The 19554-nt window shown below is 44.4% G+C and overlaps 2 protein-coding genes across 6 annotated transcripts in view; one reads left to right on the top strand and one right to left on the bottom strand.

Annotated features, from left to right (window-relative positions):
- Positions 1-415: 415 nt before the first annotated feature.
- BDH1 (3-hydroxybutyrate dehydrogenase 1) overlaps positions 416-19554 on the top strand; it is a 60786-nt gene continuing 41647 nt past the window's right edge. Inside the window, exons 1-2 of one of the 5 annotated variants that reach the window (XM_019024342.4) lie at positions 15800-16000; positions 17074-17225. The gene's annotated coding sequence lies outside the window, so the exon portion shown is untranslated. Of the gene's footprint in view, positions 561-15796; positions 16001-16335; positions 16450-17073; positions 17226-19554 lie in introns of those variants that run through there. The other 4 variants (XM_063704538.1, XM_019024341.4, XM_063704537.1 and 1 more) reach the window with 4 other exon arrangements.
- On the bottom strand, positions 15680-16360 carry LOC134757985 (uncharacterized). The gene has a single exon (XM_063703499.1). The coding sequence runs from the start codon at positions 16358-16360 to the stop codon at positions 15680-15682; it is 681 nt and encodes a 226-aa protein (XP_063559569.1).

Here is a 19554-nt window from a genome sequence, read left to right as displayed (position 1 = left end):
CTCTTCTTGGAAACGGCCCTATCTAAAACCACTTGGCCATTTTGAAATCTTTCTCAGGTCCTGATTCTGGGTTATGCTCAGGGCAGTCTGTGAAGATTTCTCATCCTGTTCAGGCCGGTTCCTTGCTAATTTATGCCCACACATACCTGGCAGGGAGAGCTAAAATGGAGGCAGTGGGAGCTGCCCTTTGGCATCATTGATTTTTAATGTATTCCTAAGCAGCAGCATCTGCCCTTGACCCTCTGCTTGTCAGAAGGCCAAACTCACAGACATTTTAAGCTTAAAACAAACAGTTACAAAGCTGTTGAATTTTGCCTGTGCAAGGACAAACACAAAAACATCCCAAGGCCCACCCCCTCGACCCCCACTGTACTTGTCACACATATGTGAGAATTTCCATTCTCAGCTAAAGGCAAGCATTGAAAGAATACACAGAAAGCCTGGAAAAGGTTTCCAGGGGTGTCAATACGCCCTGTCAACTGAGAATAAGAGGATCCAGCTGGTCACTTGCCTGGAGAGGATCCTGCATGCTGATAGTGCTGAGGCACCTGCCAGCTAAGGTGAGAGACAGCTGAACTTGAACGTGTGGGCTGCCACTGAGAGCGGTCAGCAGAAGAAAATTTGAGCCATGGGTAAGGCCTGGTAGAAAGGGAGGAGGTTGGGGAGGAGTGAATAGGCCTTTGGAAAGAGGTGCTGTTAACCCAAGACAGAGAGGCAGCAGCTTTGCAATTAGATTTTCTTTTTGAAATAGCAGGCTCTGTCCCTGGTAGCAATAGGGATAAATAAAAAGTAATATGTATTCATTGGGAAAATGATTGGAAAAAGAATTAGGAAAAATAAGCATGTGGTTTTGTATCTTGTTTTTTAAAACAGCTTGTTGTAATACATTAGATATTCTTTGAAAAAAATGGAATTTGAAGTTCAGAAAATCAAATCAGTTTTAGGGGTTGAGAATCTCACTACATATTTTGTCTTTCAAAATTGTTTGTTTATTTATTTATTTAGAAATGGGGTCTTGCTATGTTGTCCTGGCTGGAGTGTAGTGGTACAATCATACCTCACTGCAGCCTCAAACTCGTGGGCTCAAAGGATCCTCCTGTCTCAGTCTCCTGAGTAGCTGGGACTATAGGCAGGCACACCTCACCTTGTTCCCAGACCAAACTGAGGGTTGGGCTGCTTATTCTTGCGGCCCAGTAATGAGATGCAGATGAACTGGGAAAGAAGGGAGTTTATTGCTGTAACTGGGTACAGGGAGAAGGTCTGGAAAATATCACCAGAACAATTCAAAATTACAAAGTTTTCCAGAGCTTATATACCTTCTAAGCTATATGTCTATGTGTACGTGTGCATTCATCTAAAGACATAGGTGATTAACTTCTTCTCATCTATAACTAAGATCTGAGTCCTGAAGGCCTTCCTTTGGAGCCTTCATAAATTCATTCTAAATGGGTGAAGGTGCTGGGGTGATTACCCTTATCTTGTGTCCTGCTAAATCACAGGGTTTTGGGGAGTTCCTTTAGTCCCCAGTAAAGCTTGTTTGTGAAGGTCTGGGGAGTTCCTTAAGATCCACAATAAAACTTGTTTAATCCTAAATGGGTCCTGTTAAGAATTCCTTCATTATTTTGTCATGCTTTAAGGCCCAGGAAAGGCCTAGGCAAAACTCTTGGTGGGCTCTTGTTACATTCAAGCCTTTGTATAGGGCGTTGACGCTATCAGCTTCTAATATTTAACCTAACCACTTAGTCAGTGCTGAAACAGTTGTTATGGAGGCCTACCTGTTCAGCCATTATGGAGACCTGGCCTGCCACAACCTTGCCTGGCTAATTTTTAAATTTTTATAGAAACAAGGTCTTGCTGTTTGCCTAGGCTGGTCTTGAACTCCTAGGCTCAAGTGATCCTCCCATCTTGTTCTCCCAAAGTGTTGAGATTACAGGCATGAACTACTATGCTTGGCCATCTTTCAAAGTTTATATGTGTATTCATCCATTTCCTTATTGCTGCTAAAGACATACCCAAGAATGAGTAATTTATAAAGAAAAAGAGGTTTAATGGACTCACAGTTCCACGTGGCTGGAGAGGCCTCACAATCATGGCAGAAGGCAAAAGGCACGTCTTACATGGTGGCAGACAAGAGAGAGGATGAAAGCCAAGCAAAAGGGGTTTCCCCTTGTAAAACCATCAGTTTTTATTCACTACCACGAGAGAAGTATGGGAGAAACTTATTCACTACCACGAGAAAAGTATGGGGGAAACTACCCTCATGATTCAATTTTCCCCACCAGGTCCGTCCCACAACACATGGGAATTATGGGAGCTACAATTCAAGATGATATTTGGGTAGGGACACAGCCAAAACATATCAATATAATCAACCAGAACCTATAACTTTTCCTCACTGAAGACATCAGAAATTGTCATCTGTATTGTACTCATTGAATGAAATTTCTGTGTAACAAAGCAATTCCAGCTTCTGTTGGATTATCCACATGAATGATGCCCAGCTGATTATAAAAAATTCTGTACTCCATGCTGAGTTCCTGTAACTCTAGAAAAAGGAAAAAAAATCTGTACTCCAAATAGCCACAGAAACTGGGATTTTAAAAATCCCTTTCTTCAAAGAAAGAACCTCAGAACAATTGGTGGTGTGCTTAAACCAAAGCATTTGGAGTAGGACAGACTTGGGTGGGATCTATCTTTGCCACTTCCTGGTTGTATTGTTGTGGGCAAATTATTTGAACCTGGTAACTGTCAATGTTTTCAGTTGCAAATGGGAATAATCTTAGGCTACTTTTAGAATTGTTGCAAAAGTAAGTGAAATAATGCATAGAGGGCACTTGTCACAGTGGCTGGTACATAGAAATCAACCATTTATTGCTAAATTGTAGTATTATTGCAAACAGGGAGCCTGCATTGATTTATGATTCCACTCTAAGAATATAGCACAATCAGTGAGATATTATAAGGACTCAATCAGTGCAAACTGAATGAATGAATAAATTGCATGGGTTGCTGTAGCTTAGGTCAGGATGGGCAGAGGTGTTTTTTTTTTAATCAAATATCCTTATATTGTTCCCTCTTCCAAGATCCTAGTTACCTCAAAAGAACATTGCTTAAATTTACAGACAACCCATACCCATGCACAAAATGCTTGTGCTTAAACAAACACTCAATTAATGAATACGTAGGAGTTAAGTGATAGAAAGTGGGTGGGGATGCCTGATACTCTCCATCTTTTTCCCTTGAGGTCAAGCACTTGTTTTACTTGCTCATTCACTGCAAGGAAAAGGCAGCTCCTCCAGTTCTCATTCATCCACAGATTTCAGTATTACAGTCACGTTAAGATCAGCTGTCAAAGGCTCTTTTCAACACACTAGATTCTGAGCACCACAGCTTCGTTTTAGAAGCAGTATAGAATAATATACTGGGCTTCTTTCCTTTGCTGTCAATTCCAGAAAAAGCTACTCAATACCTGTAAAATTCTACAGATTAAGGGTATGATTTCCAGCCAAAAAAAACTTTAATAAAATTCAATTGCATCAAAACAAACAGAAGACTGTGGGGTTTGGGGCAGTAGACAGTGTTTTTATTCCCTATCGCCCAGCAGAACTCAGCAAAGCAGGCTGCACACTGGCTCTGTGAAGACTTGGAGGTGGCTGCCTAAGGGCAGGATTTAACCTGCACTGTCCTGAATTAACACTGAGCACTTAATACTGAGGGCAGAGAAGACCAGGGGCATTCAGACCCCGGGCAGGGCCAGATCCAGCAAGGGAGAGGCTGGGAATGATTAAATTCAGCTGGTATTGGAGGAGAGTGTGAGCTAGCAGGCAAACAGACAGGAGAGAACACCATGATCTCTCAGGTCAGGGGCCTCTTTTAGGGTACTTCATTCTGACTGAGAATCTTTCAGGATACTACCTCTTCTACAAAGCCTATCCTGAACCCTTATTAGAACTCTGATGACACTTATTTGTCCCTCTTTTAGAAGACTTACAGGACTTCTAATGATTCATTTAGCTTACATACATGCCTCATTTCCCTCCATGAACCCCCAAAATCTCAGACAGGTCTCTCAGTTAATTCAGAAAGTTTATTTTGCAAAGGTTGAGGATGTGCACCTGTAACACTGCCTCAAGCGGTCCTGACGACATGTGCCCAAGGTGGTCAGAGCACAGCTTGGTTTTATACATTTTAGAGAGACATGAGAAGCAATCAACATATATAAAATGAACATTGGTTTGGCCCAGAAAGGTAGGACAACTGGAGGCAAAAGCAGGACAGGGAGGGGGCTTCCAGGTCACGGGTAGATGAGAGACAAACAATTGCACTCTTTTGAGTTTCTGATTAGCCTTTCCAAAGGAGGCAATTAGATATGCATTTTCCTCAGTGAGCAGAGGGATGACTTTGAACAGAACGGGAGGCAGGTTGGCTCTAAGCAGTTCCCAGCTTGACTCTTCCCTTAGCTTAGTGATTTTGGGACCCCAAGATTTATCTTCCTTTCACATTTCCCTCCTTTTCTTTTTAAAATCTTTTGGAGAAAGCATTTTAGGAGAAAATGAGTCCCTCATCCCAGGTTTCATCTGGTGTCTCAAGGCTAGGATGGTTTATTCCTAGATAGGTAGGTCCCAAGTTATCAGGGAAGCTCATATTTAGAAGGTTGCGAAGTCTCATGTCCTTTGAAGAGAAAACAGGTGGAGAAAGGTAGAAAAACAACAACAAACAAAAGAACAATCCTGGAAAATCGATATAGGCCACATTACTCTGAAGTTTATACATCAGTAGGTAGGTATGAAAGTGGCTAATGTATGTAAATAAGGTTGCTATTATTTTCTTCTGAAGGTTGTCTAGCTTCAGTTTGTGGGGCTTTATGAAAGCACAGCTCAGTTTTCAGTGACTCCAAATTAGGAAAAATGGGAAAAGAAGAAGAAAAAAATTGAAAACAAAGTAACAAAAATTACTTTGAAGACTTGGAGCCAAGAAAAATTAGAATTCAGTTCAAACTTTAAAAAATAATAAAAATCAAGAAACATTAGGCAAGACTAGACTCTAACAACTGCTGTACTATAGTTTTGAATCATAATGTTTCTCTCTCCAGTTTCCCATTTGTACTAAAGAAAAATCATGGTAGGACTGGTTTGCTTTACTATACTTGGCCTAATTATTTGTATACAATGCAGCCAGAGTAATTATTTTTTTACACAGGCTTTTAAATTGGCTTTGATGGAACTTTGTTCCATAGAAGGAATCTCAGATAAGACATTTTTTTAAAGCTGAGCCCAGCTGTGGATTTGTGCCATCAAGTACCTATGAGTTGAGTGATCCTTTCCTCTTGAGGTTCCAAGATAAACGTGGGGCTCCTGGGCCTGTCAGAAAGTGACATTCTTTACTTACGACACATCAGGAACCCTGTACAGCGGCTGTGTAGACAAAGGTATCACAGCAGTTTATCCAATGGGCTTTTATTGCCTCCATAAGTCAAGTTTGAATCCTTAAAGGAAAGCACACCATTCCAGTCAAAACTTTAGTAAAATAACCAGTTTCTCCAATTGTGTCCTGTTACAAATGAAAACAGATTCTTATTGCACTTATGCAAATAACTGTATTGTCATAAGAATACTCACACATAGTTCCCAAATTTTGGAGAAATCAGGTAGACAGAAACAAATATGGTCTAAATTTTGTTCATAGAAGTATACTTCACTCAATTGTTAAAAGCTGTAAATAGCTTAAAAGACGTTTTCTTGTATCTGGAAAACAAAACAAAGGATCAGCAACATTTTAAGCAAAAAGTTTAAAAGATTACTTTAGTCTTTTATTAGTTCAGCTCACGCAGTTAGCTTTTGTTCTGATATTCATAAACATTTCAGTTCTCCATGAGAGTCCTGAAAGTTTTTTTCTCTATTCTAATGTTCCAATCTCCAAAGTTACCAGAAACTTGCATCTAGGAACACCTGTTAGAGTTCTATAGTTGATTATAAAACCACTTTCTAAGGAGGACCAAAACAAGACAATTGTTTGTGGATGACAAAAGGTTTTAAGGCAGCCACAGTCAAAGACACAACTGACAAAGAAACTTATCTCTGTGGCAGCAACAATTTAACATAACAATTATAATTATTACTGATAATGTACATTAAGTCATATAAAAATTATAGGAGTTTCCCATGATTTTGGAACACATACCAATAACATATTTATATAAATATAGCCCAAAGAAAGCCAAACACCATTTCATATTTGACAAAGTTTCCTGTATGATTTTTATACCAAATAAGCCAAATTATGTCATTTTGGACTTCAGGAAACCTAATATCTTAAAGGATTAATTCAAGCAGAAAAAGACATAATTTATAATTTGATTTTGGAAAGGTTATCAAATATCAAAGGTTTAAAACACTTGATATCACAGGTTATTGTAAAATAAGTCATTCATTTGAACAAAGTGATAACTCAAGGATTTTTAAAAAAGGCAAAAACCTTCTCTTTGAGAAAAGAGAGTTAATTTTCCAAACAATAAGCCCTAGTAACAACAGCAGGAAGCTGGCTGGGTGCGGCGGCTCATGGCTGTAATCCCAGCACTTTGGGAGGCCAAGGCAGGTGGGTCACCTGAGGTTGGGAGTTTGAGACCAGCCTGACCAACATGGAGAAACCCTGTGTATACTAAAAATACAAAATTAGCCAGGCATGGTGGCATATGCCTGTAATCTCAGCTACTAGGGAGGCTGAGGCAGGAGAATCGCTTGAACCTGGGAGGCGGAGGTTGCGGTGAGCGGAGATTGCACCATTGCACCCTAGCCTGGGCAACAAGAGCGAAACTCTATCTCAAAAACGAAACAAAACAAAAAACAAAACACAGCAGGAAGCCAATTAAATTTGTTCTCTAAAATTTTATAAACAATCTATAAAATTTTAATCTTGACCATAAGCTATAACTTCCATAAGCCTTTCATAACCTTTATAACCTTTACTTAGGAGTTGGTTAATATTTCATAAAAGCCTTGTTAATTTGACATGGGCTCATATGCTGGTCTTGCATCAGTGTGCCTTTGACATTAATGATTAATTTATAGAGAAACTGAACTTATTTTATCTCTCAACATTGGCTCTTACAATCTCACATGCCCCTTTCCTGAGAAAGTTGAATAACTTGAATTTTTGGCCCTGTGTTTCAGGAATGCAGTTTATTTTGATTGGCATCTTCTACCGAGACTAAAGATGGGATTTTAATTGCTGTCAGTGTTTAAACTTTAGCAGGACTTGGTATCTTTTTTACACCCAGGAGTCAAAGCCCTGTAACTAAATGTCACAAGTACTTTAAAAGCTCATACAGAGAGATATATAGGTGTAATAACCTTAACTTAAAAAAAATTTTAATCTCAGTTTTTTCCCTAAGCAAACCAAAACTTAATAATAATATGACAACTTGATCATATAGGTTTTTAAAAATAAATCCTCTTATTGTGACTTACACAGACTGTTCATGACATGCTTGGACTTTCTGGTTTGTCCTGAACATCCCTCTTTCTTAAACAACCAGTCATTTTACTCTAGGACTAAATTTACCATACAAGATTCTTTCTTATATGAAATTATTTATCTTTAAGCTTTCTCACCAAAAAAAAACCTCTTTATTTTTATAACTGTCATTTTTTTTTTTTTTTTTTTTTTTTTAGATGAAGTCTTGCTGTCACCCAGGCTAGAGTGCAGTGGCAAGATCTCAGCTCACTGCAACCTCTGCTTCCTGGGTTCAAGTAATTCTCCTGCCTCAGCTTTCCAAGTAGCTGTGATTACAGTAGCCTACCACCACACCTGGCTAATTTTTGTATTTTTAGTAGAGATGGGATTTTACCATGTTGACCAGGCTGGTCTCAAACTCCTGACCTCAAGTGATCTGCCTGCCTCAGCCTCCCAAAGTGCTGGGATTACAAGTGTGAGCCACTGCTCCCAGCCATAACTTTCTTTACATCTCTTTTATTTTCCTGGTTCCTTTTATATTATTTTAAACATGACCTTTAAATAAGCTTTGAATTAGACAAAAACTATTCATCTTTTTAAAAATGACACACTTTTTTAAAAGAATGTTTTCTTACAAATATATTTTTATTGGAAAATACCCATATAATGAAATATCTATTACTTAATTTAATATAACTTTAGATTCTAAATTATGAGTTTGTCTACAAGTATTACATTCACCTAATTATTTTAATTGTTTTAGATGATTTATGAAAACTGTAATAGTCATCATTTAAAGTTATGGAACCATCATTGCAAAATTATAACAGAGACGTGAAAAAGATTTGCCTAACTGACTCCATCTTGCTTTTAACCTCCAAACTCTCCTTGTTCATTCTTCTTTTCTCTCCTAGGAAATTGTTGTTTAAGGATCCTAATTCTAGTTCGGAGATGCATTCTAAAGGGTCTTCTTTTTCTTCTTGTCAGCTAATAGTCTTAAATTTGCATGTTAAAGGAAACAACTCACATAAAATTCAGACAGCAAAATTTACCTCGTAAGGTACAAAGTGAAAGTCTGGTGAGCTGGAGGGAAATTAAAATGAATTTAATTAACAATTGGACATAAAATTATAGACATCTATCATAAAGGCCTTCAGATACATACACATGTACATGTACATACACACATACACACATACAGATTCTATAACTTTTACTCCAGTACTTTAGCCATGAGATAAATACAAATTTGCCAGCTTGCAAGAAGAACCCAAAACACTGTTAGACCCAAACAGTGGTTTTATCTCAGCGGAAAAGTAACAGCAGACTTAAAGCATGGCAGAAAGGAAAATAGAGAAAAAGGGACTAGGAACTCTAGAATTTGCAGGTTGACCTTAGGGCTCTTTTTCCTTAATGTCAATTTGCACAAAGACTGTATTACTTCCATTTTACTCTGGCAAATAGAGGTGCCATAAAACCAATAAGGTGCTCTAAAGGGGGTCATTCTCCTTGTTTTCTCCTCATTCTCAGATTATTTGTTTCCTGCTTCTTTTTTTTTTTTCTTAAAAGGAAGAATTGAGCTGTGGCCTAGGGTTTTTGTGCATGGATCGATGTGAGCTGCTTGTGGGCAGGACTCCACAGTGTGTCATCACTGAGTTGTTTCCAGCCTCTTATGCATCTCAGCTTCTCTCTCCAGAGGTCTATGACCTCTGAGAGGGCTCAAAATGCCAGGTGATCAGCCCTTATATGCATTTCCCAGATGACCCATTTTTAAAATTAATTTTTGTTGGGGATTTCCCTGCAGGGCCACTGCATGTTGCAGGGGGTCAACTCCCCAGACACTCCCACGAGGCCCCTGGTCACCCAGGGGCGCCTTTCGCTGGAAAGAGCAAATGTCCTTTCTCTTTGGAGCTCAGAAAACTCAGTTTCTCATTTGCCTATGAAAACAACAGTTCAGTTCCTCAGACAAATGCACACAGACAAACACAACTGAGATTAATTATGGGAGAAAAAGCAATAGAGAAGACCCTTTAGAATGCATCTCCGAACTAGAATTAGGATCCTTAAACAACAATTTCCTAGGAGAGAAAAGAAAAGAAGCCAGCCAAGACCACTTCCTGTAAACTGTGCTCAGCCATCCGTAACTTTGTAGTTCTCGTCTGCCATTACATGCTCCAAGGTCAAATCCTCTCACAGTGCAAGGTCATCTCTGGTTCCCCCAAAGCCAAAGAGGTCAGGTCATGCAATACAGGAAAACAGAGCTTTAGATAGAAGAAGAATCCACCCACGACTCTTGAAACTTCACAGAGAAAACACAACACTCCAAAACGGGTGAGTGGCCCCTTTGTTCTGAATTCTTTAAAGGGGCTCGAGTCATTAGAAGCCTTCTCTAGATTTTTTTGGTACTGCAGATGGCAAAGGGGGAAGGAGGTATAGGGTGGAAGAAAAGTAAATGAAATAAAGATTTTTTTTTTTAAGACAGGAAGCAAACACAGAAACCAAGTGCATGTTTTTGTTGTTGTTGTTGTTGTTTTGTTTGTTTGTTTTTTTTAGCTGTGAGAAATTTTGGCCAGATTAGAAAGGCTTTGTTACCCGTAATTTGGAATTCTCACTCAGATTGGATCAAGTCTGGAAGAGTAGGTCAAATCTGATGGGAAAGCAACCAGAACAAACAACAACAACAACAAAACCCCAACAATATGATCACTGAGCACTCTAATGGTAAAGGAGAAATTCAGACCAGCTGGTTGTTAAACTTTAGCCAAGACAAAAACCCAACTCAGCTACTTACCTAGGGATGGGTCTCAGGCTGAAGACTGCTTTTTGTCATCCTAAAAGCAGGAAAAAACTCGAATTCATCTTCCCTGCTGGGAGTGAGCTCAAGCTCCCTAAAGGAGTTGTCTGCCTTCTATCATCATGGAAAGAGGAAATCTTGCCTTCCTTGTTGGAAGCAAATAAAACTCCAAAAAAAAAGGTGGAGGGTAGTTGTACAGAAAAATAAACTCTAGATCTTGACCAAATTTGGGGAGATCAAGGATTCTCTGGAGGGTGTGCTCCCAGACCTCAGCAAATTGTCCTATTTGTTTGAGCCGTAAGGTTAGCTCATGCTGCTACCAAGGACCAGTAGATCTGTCAAAGGTCAGAGGCATCTCCACTCAGGATCCCTCCATGGTTACCAAAATGTGAACCCCCCCAAATCTGAGACAAGTCTCAGTTAATTTAGAAAGTTTACTTTTCCAAGATTGAAGATGCACACCCGTGACACAGCCTCAGGAGGTCCTGATGACATGTGCCAAGGTGGTCATACGTTTTAGGGAGACATGAGACATCAATCAACATATGTAAGATGAACATTGATTTGGCCCAGAAAGGTGGACAACTTGAAGCAAAAGTGGGACAGGGAGGTGGGTTCCAGGTCACAAGTAGGTGAGAGACAAATGGTTACATTCTTTTGAGTTTCTTATTAGCCTTTTCAAAGAAGGCAATCAGATACACATTTATCTCAGTGAGCAGGGGGATGACTGAATAGAATGGGAGGCTGGGTTGCCCTAAGCCGTTCCCAGCTTGACTTTCCCTTTAGCTTAGTGATGTGGGGGCCCCAAGATATTTTCCTTTCACACCTCTGTTTGAAATGCTTGTTCCTTGGTGCAGTAAAGAAATAGCACTTGAACATAAATTTAATTTCCTCAGCAAGGCCATTTTTATACTTTCTGCAGAAAGGGTACACTCACCAGCAGTTTTGCCGTGAGCATACACAGAACAAAGCAGATGGGGTCATTTATAACCTGACACATCCGCCCTACTGCTGTGTCTGGTTTCCATTGGCTGGAACAGGACCTCACATTCTGTATTTGTCCCGATTGGCTAGTAACTTAGAACTTTTTAAAAGAGGCAAAGGCAGAGGAGAACAAAGGAAGGAGAAAGTAACTTGTGGAATGCTGAGAAAGGTAAAAACACCTTCAAATAAGGAAGAGGAACAGGCTATGACCTAATGCTTGCTTGGACCAGTATAAGCACACCACGGCAAATATTTAGGCTAAATTGTGGGAGCTAAGAACATATGATTTATTTATTAAGGCTAGCAGATTTTAAGAATGTTAGCACAGGTCTTTGAATAAATTTTGCTTCCAAGAGAAGTTACTATTTATTCCTAATTAGAGGGGAGGAAAGTCTTTGAAGACTAACCTCTACTTTACTTTTCACACCTCCTTGAAGGCAGGGACTAAGGACTGTTTCCCTCCCAAAACTAACTTCCTAATTTGCAAACAGTACCTCCCTGGGTTGAGGAGAGTGTGCTAAGTGCTGAATACCCTGGCCTGAGGCCTTCTACCTGAACAGAGAGGAGGTGGTTTTACAGTAGGGGGAGGGAGAGAGAATCTTGGTGCATGCAGTGTTGGGAGTGACCTGATTTCCACAGACTCTCTGTGTTCAACCTCACAGCCGAATGTTTCTCCAGTTCCAAAGTCAACAACCAGAACGGCAGAAGGAGGGGAAAGGTTGAAGGTGGGGCTGAGAATGGCTTTGTCTGACCCCTTAACCCAGTCCCAACTCCTCAGTTGGCCCTTTCTCCTGGGAGTCTCTTGCTACTGTGTCAGAGTTCACTCGTGATGCCCTAAGGGGCAGGGCCTTTGGGAAATAAAGGAGAAAAAGCGCAAACCAAACAAATAAATTCTTCCTTAGCAGGGTTGGGAAAGATAAGCTGAGATGTCTCTTTTGGGCTAACCATTGGCTTAATCTGGGTTCCCCCAAATAGCAGAGCCTGAGCAAGGACTTGTGTATAGGTAGTTTATTTGGGGAATGAATCTGTTTTGTGTGGTTAAAATAAGGAGAAGATCAAAGTATGAGTTCATGAATCACACAGTTTATTGCCATACAAAGAGGTCTTTCTTTTTCACAATTCTTAAAAAGGGGGAGAATAATGAGAACAAATCTCACAGGGGATACACTCAACAGACAAGGTACATTAATCATATAATGAATGAGTTCCAATTTCATTTAGAGTCCAATTATTAAAGTTCTGTTGAAGCTGAGCATGGTGGCTCATGCCTGTAATCCCAGCACTTTGGGAGGCTGAGGCGGGCGGATCATCTGAGGTCAGGAGTTCAAGACCAGCCTGGCCAACATGGTGAAACCCCATCTCTACTAAAAATACAAAAATTAGCTGGGCGTGGTGGCGGGCACCTGTTCCAGCTACTTGGGAGGCTAAGGCAGGAGAATCGCTTGAACCCTGGAGGCGGAGGTTGCAGTGAGCCGAGATCGCGCCATTGCACTCCAGCCTGGGTAACAAGAGTGAGATTCCATCTCAAAAAAAAAAAAAAAAAGTTCAATTGCCCACTTAGGATGGAAAGCAGGCTTTTGTGGATGCAAAGTCCAATCAGAGTTCGAGGCACTGCTTTCTAGGAGAGGTTCTCGGGAGGGACAGCTTGACTAATACAATGGAGATCCATGAAGATATGTGAGGTCTCTTGCTGCTAGAGAGCGGTGCCAGTGTTATGAGACAAGGCTTCAAAAACAGCTTCAAGGCTTCCAGAGAGTGGCCTCGCCGCATCCTAAGCTCTCCAAGCGTCTGTCAGAATCCTGGGATTCTATGTGTTTTGGAGTCCTGTGGTTGAGGTCAGTAGCTCCCAGGCAGGGTTGATAAGGTGTGACATAACATTCCCTTGGCTAGGGAGAGTTCCCTGCATGTTCTAATCACAGTAAAACAATATCACTCTCACAGCAAAGTGAAAGTGTTTGGAATCATTTAAAGCTACATAACAAAATCCCAAGGAATTGGAGGGGAGGGCTGGGAAGAGTCAAATAGGGAAGGAGGGAAAGAGAATGGCATCCAAGGGTGTATTCGTGAGTTGATCAAGTTGGTCACTACTATGGGCAAACAGAATGCTATCATTTTAGGAGCTGCATAGAACATATCTCAGAATTGCCCACTGGAAGACTGGAAGAGCAGAGTATTTTTCCTGCAGTTCCTGCCTGCCCTTTGGTCAAAGTTTGTCCTTTGAGGTGTTCCTTTGTACTTCCAGGTTTACTCATGTGTCAGAGTGGGCAGCGGATTCCTGCAAGGGTCCCAGATTGCAGTGCCAGAGACGCAGAATACCAGGTGCAGCTGAGGCAAGGTGCTCTCAGGTTACACCTGTTCATAGCTGGTTGTCACAGCAAAGCTGGGCTGGGAAGATGTAAGGCCAGGTGTGTAATACAACCTCAGAAAGGTCAAATGTCCTTTTCTGTCTTATGCAAATAGGACTACAATTCAGTTTAATTCTCAGAGTCAGGATCTATGTTTTTTCCCTTGGGGTAAAGAAGGATTCTTCCTTTAACTACTTTTCTAGCAAAGCATAATCCTCAAGGCGTAATTTTAGTAGAGTGATTTATTTTTAACCCTGTGGTACTATATGCCTAATGTTCTGAAACACCGTCACTGGAGCAAATCCAGGCTTGAGTCTACCTGTGAAACAGGAACAGAAAACCAAGTGCATCCTCCCTTCCTGATTCTCCCAGTCTTCAAGGCTGTATGTGCCAGGAGCTGGGGATAAAGGAGATAGCCTTAGCTCTCCAGAAGCTCACAGAATGGACGGACAGAGCCAACAGTTTTATTTGTTTGTTTGTTTGTTTTTTGAGACAGTCTCCCACTGTTGCCCAGGCTGGAATGCAGTAGCACCATCTCAGCTCACTGCAACCTCTGCCTCCCAGGCTCAAGCAATTCTTCTGCCTCAGCCTCCCACGTAGCTGGGATTACAAGCATCCACTACGAAGGGCAGGGTTTCACCACATTGGCCAGGCTGGTCTCGAACTCCTGGCCTAAAGTGATCCACCCGCCTCAGCCTCCTACAGTGCTGGGATTACAGGCGTGAGCCACCGCACCCGGTCTACAGTTTTCTTTAAATCTTCATCATGCCAGTACTTCCCTCCTCCTGTTTTCATCTTCCTGTATTTGCGAGTTTCATTCATTCTCTTCATTCTATTCATTCCTTCTCTGTACTTTACCTAAACATAGTTGTGAACCCCCAAAATCTGAGCCAGATCAATTTAGGAAGTTTATTTTCCCAAAGTTAAGAATGCACGCAAGTGAAATGGCCTCAGGAAGTCCTGACGTGTGCCTAAGGTGGTTGGGACACAGCTCGGTTTTATACATTTTAGGGAGACATGAGACATCAATCATCGTATGTAAGATGAACATTGGTTCAGTCTGGAAAGGTGGGACAACTCGAAGCAAGGAGGGGGCCCCCAGGTTATAGGTAGATGAGAGACAAATGGTCGTATTCTTTCGAGTTTCTGATGAGCCTCTCCAAAGGGGGCAATCAGATATGCATTTATCTCAGTGAGCAGGGGGTGATTTTGAGTAGAATGGGGGCAGGTTGGCCCTAAGCCGTTCCCAGCTTGACTTTCCCCTTTAGCTTAGTGATTTGGGGCCCCAAGATTTATTTTCCTTTCATGTAGCTCCGCCACTACTGTGTCCTGGTGTCTTCTCTCCTCAGCCTGTTTCTCATCCTGGAAACTGAGGTGTGCTGGCGCAGGGCGATAGCGCAGTGGGGCGGGGTTGGGAGGAAACCCTTATCTGTGGCCGATGGCCCTCCGTTGTTCTATTATTAAAACTCTGGGAAACTGCTATTCTTAATTTATTTTTAAAGACCCTGAGGAGCAAATCTTTAATTTTTTTTTGTTTTTTTGTGAGACGGAGCGCACTGTCGCCCAGGCTAGAGTGCAATGGTGCAATCTCGGCTCACTGGAACCTCCGCCTCCTGGGTTCAAGCGATTCTCCTGCCTCAGCCTCCCGAGTAGCTGGGATTACAGGTGTGCGCCACCACGCCCTGCTAACTTTTGTATTTTTAGTAGAGACGGGTTTTCACCATGTTGGCCAGGCTGGTCTCGAACTCCTGACCTCAAGTGATCCACCTGCCTCAGCCTCCCAAAGTGCTGGAATTACAGGCGTGAGCCACCGCCCCCGGCCTTTAAATAAATTCATCTGATCAAAAGAAATTTAAAAACCAACCAACCCTAATGAGCTCTAAAGACAGCAACACGCACAGGACCTGGAAAGAGCCTCTTCCTCACCGGAGTTTTCCTCCGTTCGAGGAGCGGCGCCTTCACCCTCCGGCCTCAGCCCCCGAGGCTGAAACCCTTTCCCCTGGCTCCATCTAACTGGCCCTCGCCCCCGCCCAGCGGTCGGGGAGCGAGAAGGCGGCGGGGCATCTGGCGCCCGGCTTAGGGGCGAGACGGCCGCACCGGGAGCCTAGCGATCAGGGCACCTTGGGCGGGAGGAGGGCCAGCCGGGCACCCAGGGCGGAGGAGGCGGCTCGGCGGCCCCCCCACCAGCCACGCCGCCGTGAGCCCCGCCCAGCGTAGCCCCAGCGCGCGCTTCGTGTGTAGAAGCGTCCGGGTGGCGGAGGCCGCAGGCCTCAGGAGTGCTGGTGGAGGGGCTTCCAGAGAGACCCTGCGGCAGCGCCTCCACTCGGCTCTCCCCGCAGGAGAGCGGGCACCTGCGCGGCGCCGGGTGAAGGCGAGCGCCTCGGCGAGCCCTCTGCGGCGGAGCCCCCTGCCCATTTGGTTTTGGGTAAGAGGAGGGGTCCGCGTCTCTGCAGCTCGGGCGGGATGCCCTGGCGCCCTCTACTCGGTTTGCTTCGGCCTCACGTGTTCCTTTAGCTCCGAAGCCGGGATACGGGTGGGGAAGGGGGGCTCGCGCCCTACAGGCCGAGCCCTGCGGCCGCAGCGGGGTAAGGGTAGGATGGCCGATCGCGCCCACACCCCGGGGAGTCCTCACTCGCCTCCCTCTCGTCTTTTCTGCCGGCGTCTCCAGCAGCATGATCTGGCATTTATTATTCGGAATAATGTGCCAGGCAGGAGGAGGCCCTGGGTTAAACACGCGGCCCTGCAGCTCCCAGGTGAAACGACTCATCGTTTCCTGCCGGCGCATCTTACTGAAGGGGACCCAGGCCCCACGAACGGAAGGAACCGCCCTCAAGGTCACGTCGTAGTCAAAGGCCGAGCCCAGACCGAAGCCAGGTGTCCTGCCTTCTAGCCCCGGGCTCTAGGCCCTGTCCCCTTCCCGACCGAATCTCCCAGTCCCGTCCGCGTCCCTCCTCCTCCTCCTCCTCCGGGGTCCTCCGCAAGGCTCTGTTCCCGGGATTTGGGGAGTCCTCCCTCCGCGCCACAGCGCCCTGGGGAAGAATGCTGGACAGCAGGCAGGCCGCAGGGCCGGGGAAGGAGGAGAAGCCGCGGGGACAGGCTGGGGATGCCAGAGTGGTGGTGGGCCCGGGACTGGCCAGGGTGGGAGCCCAGGCTGCGCACCCGCGCGAGGACAAGGGGGCTTTGGCTGGGCGGTGCTGTCTCAACCAATGGGAAGCGTGGCTCTGGCCGAGCCCCCTCTCTCCCCGCCCTCCGGCCGGCCGTTGGGGAGCGCTGCTCTGGGATTGGCTGCGCCGCCGTCTCGGGCGTTCTCGCGCTCTGCTTACGTGCTGGCGCGCGCTCGATAGATACCCTGTGGGTTTGAGCGCTCCGGTCGGTCCCTAGCGGCCCAGGCGCCTTGGGCGTGCGTCCTGCGCGCGGCCGCCTCCAGGCTGCGCCCTTCTGGGGAAGTGTTTGGTGCTGCGCGCGGCGTCGAACTCCGCGTTTTTTTTTCTTTTCCAGCCAGTCAGCCTGGAAATCTGCCTGTAGTCAGCTGATGCAGAGTCACCCTGCAGTTCCTACTTTGAGGGGTTGCAGAAGCACATATTTCACTATGGAGGGCCGCCTGCAGGCCTCGCGCTGACAGGATCTTTTGTGACGCTGCAAATGTCCTGGTCAGTGTCCTTCTTTCTACAAGAGGCGTTGGAGCCGGGCTCTGCACAGGGCGTATATATCCCTGGCCGCCAAGGAAGCTGGCCCTTGAAATTTGTGAAGCTTTCATATTCACTCAATACACGTTTACAGAGCCTCTACTTCCTGTCAGGCATCACACAATAAATATTCGGAGGAGCAAGAAGAGAGTGATTCAACATTTGGGTCTTGTCTGTAGGGTGCTCACAGTCCGGGTGGGGATTGGTGCTAGGATGGGGGCTTGTGAATGTTTATAAACAGAAATCCCTCGAATACGACCCTGGCTAGGTAGGTGCTGTTACAGAGGCACAGAAGGGAGGAGATTGGGGCGAAAGATTTCTGAATTAGGGGATTAGAAAAGGCAGCTCGGGAGAGTTATCTGAACCAGCTAGGACTTGGTCAGATGCAGTCAGTTTGATATAGGATGAGCAAGGCTCGGAAATTGGAAAGTACAGGGCTTGTTGAGGGATGGTGTAGCAAACGGTTTAATGAGTAGAGGAGAAAAGTATAGTTGGAGATGCGGTTTGGAGGAGCCAGGTGAGGACTCGGGGGCTCAGCTTGTGTCCTCGGGTTTGAAATGCAGTAAGCACTTGTGAATAGAAAGGCTGCTTAATCATTTGCACTACTGTCATTTGTTAACACCTGGACCAAACATCTTGGAAATGGCTTTGATTCTTCCTTCTTTCATATCCTACACTCAGTCTGTTGGTAAATGGTAGTGGACTCTACCTTCAATATAAAGCCAGACTTACCAATTCTAATCAGTTCCATGGTTTTTACCAGGGCTGGTGTACATTTCTAAGGAACACGTTTTCACATCTCACTGCAGTGGTGCAATATACAACCCTCATGACTGCACATGGTGGCCCTGGATTACTGCCACAGATCCTAACGGGTCTCCCTGCTTCTGCTCTAGTCCATCCTCAACTTATTATTAACCCAATGAGAGTTGCCTTTTTAAAAATGTAAGTCTGATAATGGCACTCCTCTTCTTAAAACTCTTCTTTTTTTTTTTTTTTTTGAGACAGAGTCTTGCTCTGTTGCCAGGCTGGAGTGCAGTGGCGTGATCTCGGCTCACTGCAACCTCCACCTCCTGGGTTCAAGTAATTCTCCTGCCTCAGCCTCCCAAGTAGCTGGGACTACAGGCGCACGCCACCACACCCAGCTAATTTTTGTATTTTTAGTAGAGACGGGGTTTCACCATGTTGGCCAGGATAGGTCTCGATCTCTTGACCTCGTGATCTGCCCACCTCGGCCTCCCAAAGTGCTGGGATTACAGGCGTGAGCCACCACACCCAGCCAAAACTCTCTTAATTCATTTAATTATGTACCAGCCAGGCGTGGTGGCACACACCTGTAATCTCAGCACTTTGGGAGGCTGAGGTGGGCAGATCATTTGAGGTTAGGAGTTCGAGACCAGCCAGGCCAACATGGTGAAACTCCGTCTCTACTAAAAATACAAAAATTAGCCAGGCATGGTGGTGCATGCTTGTAACCCCAGTTACTTGGGAGGCTGAGGCAGGAGGATTGCTTGAACCTGAGAGGTGGAGGTTGCAGTGAGCCAAGATTGCACCCCTGCACTCCAGCCTGGGTGACAGAACGAGATTCCATCTCAATGAATCAATCAATCAATACTGTGTGTCTGTTGTGTGCAGGGCACTGCTGTACATGTTGGAGATACAACAGTGAACAAAACAGACAAAAATTCCTGTTCTCAAAGAGCTTATATTCTAATGAGACTGAACAACAACAAACAAGATAAATATGTACAACATGTAGAATGCTATAATGTAATAAAGTGCCAAGGAGGAGGAAAAAATGGAAGCAGAGAAGGGGGATAGTCAGGGTTGGGGTGGGATAGATGGGGTGGCCAGAGAATGTCTTAGTAAACATTTTAGTAAAGGACTGTGGATATTGGGGGAAGAGTGTTCTAGGTAGAGGGAACAGTAAGGACAAAGGCCCTAAAGCAGGAGCTGGCTTGCTATGTTCCAAAGAGCAAGAAAGCCACTGTGACCAAAGTACAGTGAACCAGGCAGGAATGAGGTCAGAGAGACGATGGAGACCCAGAACATGGAGGGCCTTGTAGGCAAACTCTAGATTTTGGCTTTTACTCTGGCAGGAGTTTGGTGAGGCGTGACATGATCTGATTTATGTTCCGCAAGATCCTGCAGGCTGTGTTGACCAGAATCTGGAGGAACTACAGTGGAAGCGGAGAGTCTACTTGGGAGGCTATTGCAATAATCCAGGCAAGAAGGGATGAAGGCTTGGACTAGGCTGGTAGTGGAGGATCCTAGATATATGTGAAGGTGGCAT

The sequence above is a fragment of the Gorilla gorilla genome, chromosome 2 (assembly GCF_029281585.2).
Source record: "Gorilla gorilla gorilla isolate KB3781 chromosome 2, NHGRI_mGorGor1-v2.1_pri, whole genome shotgun sequence".
Taxonomy (NCBI): domain Eukaryota; kingdom Metazoa; phylum Chordata; class Mammalia; order Primates; family Hominidae; genus Gorilla; species Gorilla gorilla.
Note: the sequence above shows the minus strand (reverse complement) of the source record. Positions and strands in the feature narration are given on the sequence as shown.